The sequence below is a fragment of the Meleagris gallopavo genome, chromosome 4 (genome assembly GCF_000146605.3).
Source record: "Meleagris gallopavo isolate NT-WF06-2002-E0010 breed Aviagen turkey brand Nicholas breeding stock chromosome 4, Turkey_5.1, whole genome shotgun sequence".
Classification (NCBI taxonomy): Eukaryota; Metazoa; Chordata; class Aves; order Galliformes; family Phasianidae; genus Meleagris; species Meleagris gallopavo.
The window spans coordinates 64646874-64654179 of NC_015014.2; the positions used below are offsets into that span (position 1 = coordinate 64646874).

A 7306-nucleotide genomic window follows, 5' to 3' on the forward strand; every position below is an offset into this window, starting at 1 on the left:
AAAACAGGGGAAAACAGAAAAAAAAAAAGACAAAGCAGAGCCTCCCTATCCTGCACAGTGTTGCCTTACCAGCTGCGTGGCCGTGCGGAAGGCACGGATGATGATCTGAGGATGAAGGCCTTCCTCCACGTAGGGCTTCACTTGTTTCAGGAACTCAGCAGCAAGCAGAGTTACAGATGTGGTGCCATCACCAACCTGCACAAACCGAACACTCTGCGTCACCTACGTAGTGCAGAGGCTTCCAGAGGAAAACAGATTCCATAACTCTCTTTGCTTACAGAATTGTGACTGGTTCTTTCAGTGATTAAGAACAGGCTGGGCTCAGACTGCACTCTGTTTGAGGGTGCAGTGAGGTCTCCCATCTCCCAGCCACTTTTGTTCACGACATTTTGCATCCGTAAAATCTCCAAACCCTTTTACCAAATCTGGCTGAAAACTCAGTCAAGGGTTTTAAAGTTACCATGAAAGAGATGGTAGCAATAAAGAAACCAGAATAAATAGGAGCACGCCACAACTGAGTCTGACTCCTTAACACAAAGCACACACAGCTGCCACTGTGCTGCTACATCCTGTCCAGGTTAACCCTCCTACCTCTGCATCCTGAGATTTGGCAATGTCCACCAATGTCTTCGCAGCCGGATGGACAACATCAAGGAGCTTCAGAATGGTGGCACCATCATTAGAGATTGTGGCTTTGCCTACAAGCGATTCAGAAAAAGCAGCTAAGCCCCAAACCAAGTCCTTACCACCTTGAAACACACAACCCCAACATCTAACAGGGCTTTCCCAGCCTTGTTGCAGAGAGGCCGCTGTGCAACACTCACCCCTGTCGTCCACAATGAGTTTGTCCATGCCCCGAGGTCCCAGGGTGGTGCGTACAGCCTCGGCGATCACCTGGCAGGCATTGATGTTGCTGACCAGTTGGGGAATCCCCTGCGAGGTGTCAGTGCCCTCCTTCAGCAGGATAACTGGTGTTGGCTGAGGAGAGAACCAATAGCAGAGCTGTTACTCCAATTTCAACAAGCAGCCCAGCAAGTTCACACCGCACTAAAAGGCCAGGAATAAAACCTGCATCCTCCTTAAGTCCCTCTGCTTAGCAGATACTACCCACACAGCCCACTTTGCCTCCACCACACCAAGGCAGGGTGTCATGTGCTTCCAGAGCATAACTGAAATTCCCTCAGGTGGCACCAACACACCCCAGGATCATACTGTTACTGTCCACAAACCAACTAAGCTTGGAATCACAGAATCATAGAATGGCCTGGGTTGAAAAGAACCACAATGATCATCCAGTTCCAACTCCCTGCTATGTGCAGGTCACCAACCAGCAGACCAGGCTGCCCAGAGCCACATCCAGCTTAGCCTTGAATGTCTCCAGGGATGGGGCATCCACAACCTCCTTGGCCAACCTCTTCCACTGCCTCACCACCCTCTGAATGAAAAACTTCCTCCTAATACCCAACCTAAACCTCCCCTGTCTCAGTTTAAAACCATTCCCCCTTGTCCTATCACTACAGCACAGCCCTGTGAAGTCCTGATTTCAGCACCAGATTGGAAAGGACAGACCTGTTCAGCAGAACAGCCATAACAGTCCTTTCTCTGTCAAACCTCAAGCCACAGTCTACGCAACACCAAGGATGCTAAAAAATGCGCTCACACAGAGCACATGGTAGGTGAACACTATCAAAGTAGTAACAGCTGGCTGACAGCAAATCGTGGTGGAGTCAGCTCAAGGATACAGGTAGAGGCTATAAAATACCAAAGGCACAGCATGCTCCAGGAGAGCATCTGCCCTTTGCATTAAAATGACCAGACACACCCTGCAGGCAAAGCTTTATGTCCAAGCACTGCCCAGTTTTGTTAGATACCCAGATTTAAGTAACTGCTTGCAGGCACAGTGGAATAATACACAATGACTGCAGCACTGGACAATGACTGCTGCACTGAAAAGTGCTGCTGAGGGCCTGGGGTGAGCAGAAAAGGGGTGCGAGCATCACCACCAACTACACCCTGAAGACATCTCATGAAATGAAACACACCGGATCCTTCCACAGCCCTGCCTGCCCCCCAGCAGCACTGCGGGGGCTCAGAGCAGGCACAATGAGCGACCTCCACCCTCTGTTCCCGGACTACAGCTCCCAGCACACACCGCTGCCTGCCAGGCTGGGACCCCCCGGCCTGTTCCCTCACACAGCCCAGGCCCAGAGCCAGAGCCAAACCCAGGCCCAGGCCCGCCACCTCCATCACCCCCAATCCCCGGCCATCCCGCCAAGCCGAACGCCCATCGGCCCCGCCACAATCCCGCCCACACCCCGGCGGAAGCTGAACGGGCAGACGCCCAGCAGCACAGCACGGCAGCGGGGCGGATGGCGGAGGATTGCGCTCACCATCATCTCGGCGGCGCTCCTTTCTGCCGCTCCCGCTGCTGAGCCAGGCGCGCACCCACAATGCCCCGCGCCGCCCAGAAGCTTCCCCGAGGGCGGGAGAGGAAGCGCGCGTTGCTAGGAGACAGCTTCCGGCCGCGCTCTATGGTGCAGGGGACAGAGCGGCCGCAACGAGACGCCCTTCTTTCCCCCAACGACTATAGAGACGGAGAGACGGACGCCAACCGCCGCGTCGGATCGAGGTGACAGGACCGGAGCTCCCGGCGTCCCTCAGGAGATTGACAGCAGCGCCAACCAATAGGAAGACGCGCTCGGAGCAGCGCCGCCAATGGGTGCGGGATGGGGCGGGGCGGCGGCGCTGCCGGGCGCAGCCATGCTCCGCCGCTCGCTATGGCTCTGTCTCTGCCTCTGCTCCTGCCCGGGCAGCGGTGAGTGCCGACCCCTGTACTCCGATCCGGTTGCATTTTCCCTCGGTGCTCCCCAGTCTGGCTGCGTTTCCACCCAGCGCACCCAGGCCCGATAGCGCTTCCCCTCGGTGCTCCATGGCCTAATTGTCCCCTTTCTTCCCCTTTCTGCCCCCCAGTCTGGCTGTATTTCCCCCCAGTGCAGCCCGGCCTGACTGCGTTTGCCCTCTACGCAGTCCAGTCTGGGTGCATTTTGCCTTGGCACACCCTGGCCTGATTGCATTTCCCCTTTCTGCACCCTCATCTGGGTGCATTTACCTTCCATACATCACAATCTGAGCTCACTTTCCTTCTACGCGTACGAATCTGGGTGCATTTCCCCTCCGTGCTCCCTGTCCCCGTGGGCTGTTTCTCATTTATCTCCAGAAGTTTCCCCTTTCCCTCCCTCCCCTTCTCCCCACAGGCTTACGTATCCATGAGTACCTCTATTTCCAAGTGCTGAGCCCTGGAGACATCCGCTACATCTTCACCGCCACACCAGCCAAGGATTTTGGTGGGGTGTTTGTAAGTATAAAGCACCAACTTCAGCTTCCTCTTCCTTCTGTTCCTCCACCGCACGGCCTTAAAACCATCTATTAAAAATGGAGCTGATGGCTTTTCCACAAGCCTTCCCTTTGCGTGTGCTGCAGAGGCCCCAGTGGGGATGAGCGGGGTTGGGGACAGCGGTGGCCGTGCTCCTGAGCCCCGATCCCACTCACCCCTGGTTGTTTCATCCTTGGAGAACACAAGGTACGACCAGATCCACCTGGTCCCAGCAGATCCCCCCGAGGCCTGCGGAGAGCTGAATAATGGTGTCTTCATCCAGGACCAGATCGCCTTGGTGGAGCGGGGGTATGTGTCTGTTTATTTTTTTATTTGTCCAGAGTTCGAGGTTTTTTGAGAGAGGCGTGGTGCCAGGGAAACAGTCCCTGTCATGGGCATCATCTCCTGAGCAAGCTTTGGTGTTAAGGCTGGAAAAGATAAGACATCAAGTTCAACCATCAACCCACCGCACCATCCCCACTGACCACATCCCTCAGTGCCACGTCTCTGTGGTTCTGGAACACCTCCAGGGATGGTGACTCCATCCCTGGCTGGGCAGCTGTGTCAGTACCTGACTGCTCTTTTGGAGAATAAATGTTTCCTAACATCCAACTTGACCCTCCCTTGGCTCCAGCTTCCTTTCAGTGAGTTATACAGAGCCGTAAGGTCTCCCCCGAGCCTCCTCTTCTCCAGACTGACCCATCCCAATTCCCACAGCCACTCCCCATTAGAGCTGTGCTCCAGACCCCTCACAGCTCTACTGCCCTTCTTTGGACACACTCCAGGGGCCTCAATGTCTTTCTTGTAGTGAGGGGCCCAACGCTGGGACACAGACCCACGCACATCCCACCTGCCCTTCTGTCTGCCAACGCCGTCAGTCCTGCTGCAGTTGGAGGACACAGAAGGTTTTGTAGGCAGCTGCCAGTCAAAGATTTGTCCTCTCTGTCCCAGGGGCTGTTCGTTCCTGTCGAAGACACGTGTGATCCAGGAGCACGGAGGACGGGCGGTGATCATTGCAGATAACGCCTATGATAACGACAGCTTCTACATCGAGATGATCCAGGACAGCACCAGACGGACGGCTGACATCCCCGCTCTCTTCCTGCTGGGCAGGGATGGGTAGGTGCCATGACCAAGAAACATTTGACCTGCATCTTATGGGAAGGGACAAGTCTCATTCCCAACTAATCCCAGTGATCAGTGTGTGCCGCCTGGGCTTTAAGAGCCAATTTGTTGGTGGATTCAGTAACCTTAATCCACATTTTCCCATGGAGGTGGTGTCCATTGGGTCTCAGCTCTCCTTCATACATACATATCGTTTCCTTCCCCTTCCAGGTACATGATCCGACGCTCCCTGGAGCAGCACGGACTCCCATGGGCTGTCATCTCCATTCCTGTCAATGTCACCAGCATCCCAACATACGAAATGATGCAGCCCCCCTGGACCTTCTGGTAGAGGTGGGAAGACTGCAGCAGATCGAGGACTTCTTGGTGGATCCCAAGAACTTGCCCAGGAATCAGGTGCAAGGGAAGGGTCCTGGCTCCAGAAATCCCACCAGCCTCACCAGATTTAGCAATGGTTAAAATCTTTATGCTGCCGCTGGCGTGTAGCTGAACAGCAGAACAGCCCAAGGTGGTACCTTGAGCCTGGCACTGAGCAAACTTCATTCTGACTCTCTGGGAGGGCAGCGCAGGCCAGTGCTTCCCTGAGAAACATTTTAACAGTGCTAAGATACCAACAGTAGTTTGCATTGCTGATTTAGGGGGTTGCAGTATTATATGGATGCAGTCCAAAGGGGAGGGGAGGGAGCATTTGGTACGGGCTTGGTCTGTACTAGCAGGGCTCATCCAACATCTGTATATTTTTGTCTGAGCTAATGAAGTGTGAATGAGTTTTAGAAAAAAGGGAGTTGCTCTTTTTTTAAGTAGTCTTGTCCCTAATGATGGTTTTCCCAATTCACTTCTTACACTTCCTCCCAGTACATTTGCTTCTTGCAACTGGGGCAGGGCGCATGTCACACCCTCACAGACCCAGAGCCCAGACCTTGGGGACACTTTTGCCCTTGTCCCTCCATCCCACTACCAAGACCAGCCCCCATTCCCTCTCTGCATTCACCACCATCCATTTTAACAGCACAAATAACACAGCCCTGATTCTCACCAGTCTCGGTTTATTACGAACACTGAAGGGCACGTGGCCCTGGGACACCTGAGGCTGGGGACAAGCAGCGGGGTGCAGGGCTGGCAGTGATGGTCATGTCAGAGGTGCCCATCCACAGCATCACCTTCATTCCCACAGTCCAAACCCCACATGCCCGAGGGAAATGTGGCAGAAAAGCAGCTCCCCAAAACCCAAGATGGGAAAAAAAAAATACCCTGGGTGCTCCCCAGCCTGCTGCCAGTCTGTCTTTTGGAGCTGTCCTCTCCCTCCAGCTGGGCACTGCACACCCCGGAGCTGCTCACAGCATCAGTGGCTGGCAGTGCAAGGTGGGTGACACTTGGCTGCCAGTGACAACTTCATACTGGGTGCTGTGGACAGACAAACTGCTTCACATGTGGAAGCACAACTGCTGCCACTCATATGAGTCCTCCCAGCGTAACCCAAGCTGGAGAGTTCACTCTGCAAAACCCAAAACAGTTTTTGGGATTTGGAGGTGGCTTTGCTTATGCAACGTGGTAGTCTGTGTCAGGTTAGCTAGCAGCGTGGCACTTCCCCCTCCCCAAACAGCCCAGCAATTGCTGCATGGGGCTTTGCATCATATCAAGGATAAAGTTGAGGCAGGAGGGAGATCCCTGCCAGGGTCAGCCCCTCTCTCCCTGCTAGACTCTGGCATCTGAGCTACCCCTGAGGCATCTCTGTCCCACCTGCAAAATCATTCTGACCCTCGCTTGCTGCTCACCAAGTCAAGGCATGGAATGGAGTATATATAAGGACCCCAGCTCCTTGGTGTGTAGATAGTGCTAATATAGACATTAAATAGTACCCCTCGTGCACAAACACACGTACACACACATATTCCCCTCATCCCTGCAGGGTAGGAAAGGACATGCTCCTCCACACCCATGGCCAGCACTGACACAGGAGGAGCCTAGGAGGTGGCCACAACATGACCACTACCATGTCCCCTACCCCAGCCCAGGGCCCTGCTCTCCTTCAGCTTCCCCTACAAGCACCAGCTGGCCCCCTGGGGTCTGGGATATGGCAGAGGGGCTGCTGGCTCACAAGGGAGAAATGGATGGGCTGGTAAACACACACACGCACGCACACGCACAGAGCACAAGGGCAGGTGGAAGCAGGGCCTGCCTCCAGCTCCCCCTGCTGCCCCACTCTGCCAGACCTCTGCCAGCACACGGCCACCCACCCAACCCCACAACACAACCCTGTTTCTAGTATTAAAGCTGCTGCCTCTGGGAGGACCCCCCCGGTCCCATCCCATCTCCTTCCTCTTGCCCAAGGCCAAGATCAAACATCAGTCATCTCATCCTCCAGCTCAGCATCATCCGTCTCCCCTTCGGCCTCCTCTTCTTCGTCCGATGTCACATCAGGGTCATCAGCTTGTGCTAGGCACTTGGGACAGGAGCAGGTAAACAAGTAGTTCTCCCTGCAAAGAGGTTCAGGAATAAGTGTAAGGTAGTTAAAACAGGCACAACTCAGACTTGATGATGCTCAGATGAGGTGGAAGTTGTCTGATTTGAAGGGGAGGAGGGGTGTTCTCCACCCTGCAGATGCGACTGGACACCGGCATGGTGATCATTAGCAAAAGGATGGAGATGGAAAAGGAAGGTGGTGAGGACAGCAAGGGTTTGCCAAGTCAAAAGAGGGGACTAAATGAGCTGCAGCCCACGAAGGGAGCATATAAACAGGAAGGGGAACAGCTGTTTACAAGGATGGGTAGTGATAGGACAAGGGGGAATGGTTTTAAACTGAGACAG

At 54.4% G+C, this 7306-nt stretch overlaps 2 protein-coding genes across 2 annotated transcripts; one reads left to right on the forward strand and one right to left on the reverse strand.

Annotated features, from left to right (window-relative positions):
* Window positions 1–32: 32 nt before the first annotated feature.
* Window positions 33–2593, reverse strand: LOC109367448 (T-complex protein 1 subunit eta-like). Its single transcript, XM_019615044.2, has 4 exons — window positions 2391–2593; window positions 825–978; window positions 592–698; window positions 33–195 (listed from the first exon to the last, which is right to left on the reverse strand). Exons 1-4 carry the CDS (start codon window positions 2394–2396, stop codon window positions 46–48), a joined length of 417 nt encoding a protein of 138 aa, XP_019470589.1. The 5' UTR covers window positions 2397–2593; the 3' UTR covers window positions 33–45.
* A 107-nt stretch (window positions 2594–2700) lies between these two features.
* On the forward strand, window positions 2701–5278 carry PRADC1 (protease associated domain containing 1). Its single transcript, XM_003206057.4, has 5 exons — window positions 2701–2815; window positions 3255–3355; window positions 3573–3682; window positions 4325–4492; window positions 4709–5278. Exons 1-5 carry the CDS (start codon window positions 2716–2718, stop codon window positions 4827–4829), a joined length of 600 nt encoding a protein of 199 aa, XP_003206105.2. The 5' UTR covers window positions 2701–2715; the 3' UTR covers window positions 4830–5278.
* Window positions 5279–7306: the final 2028 nt, after the last annotated feature.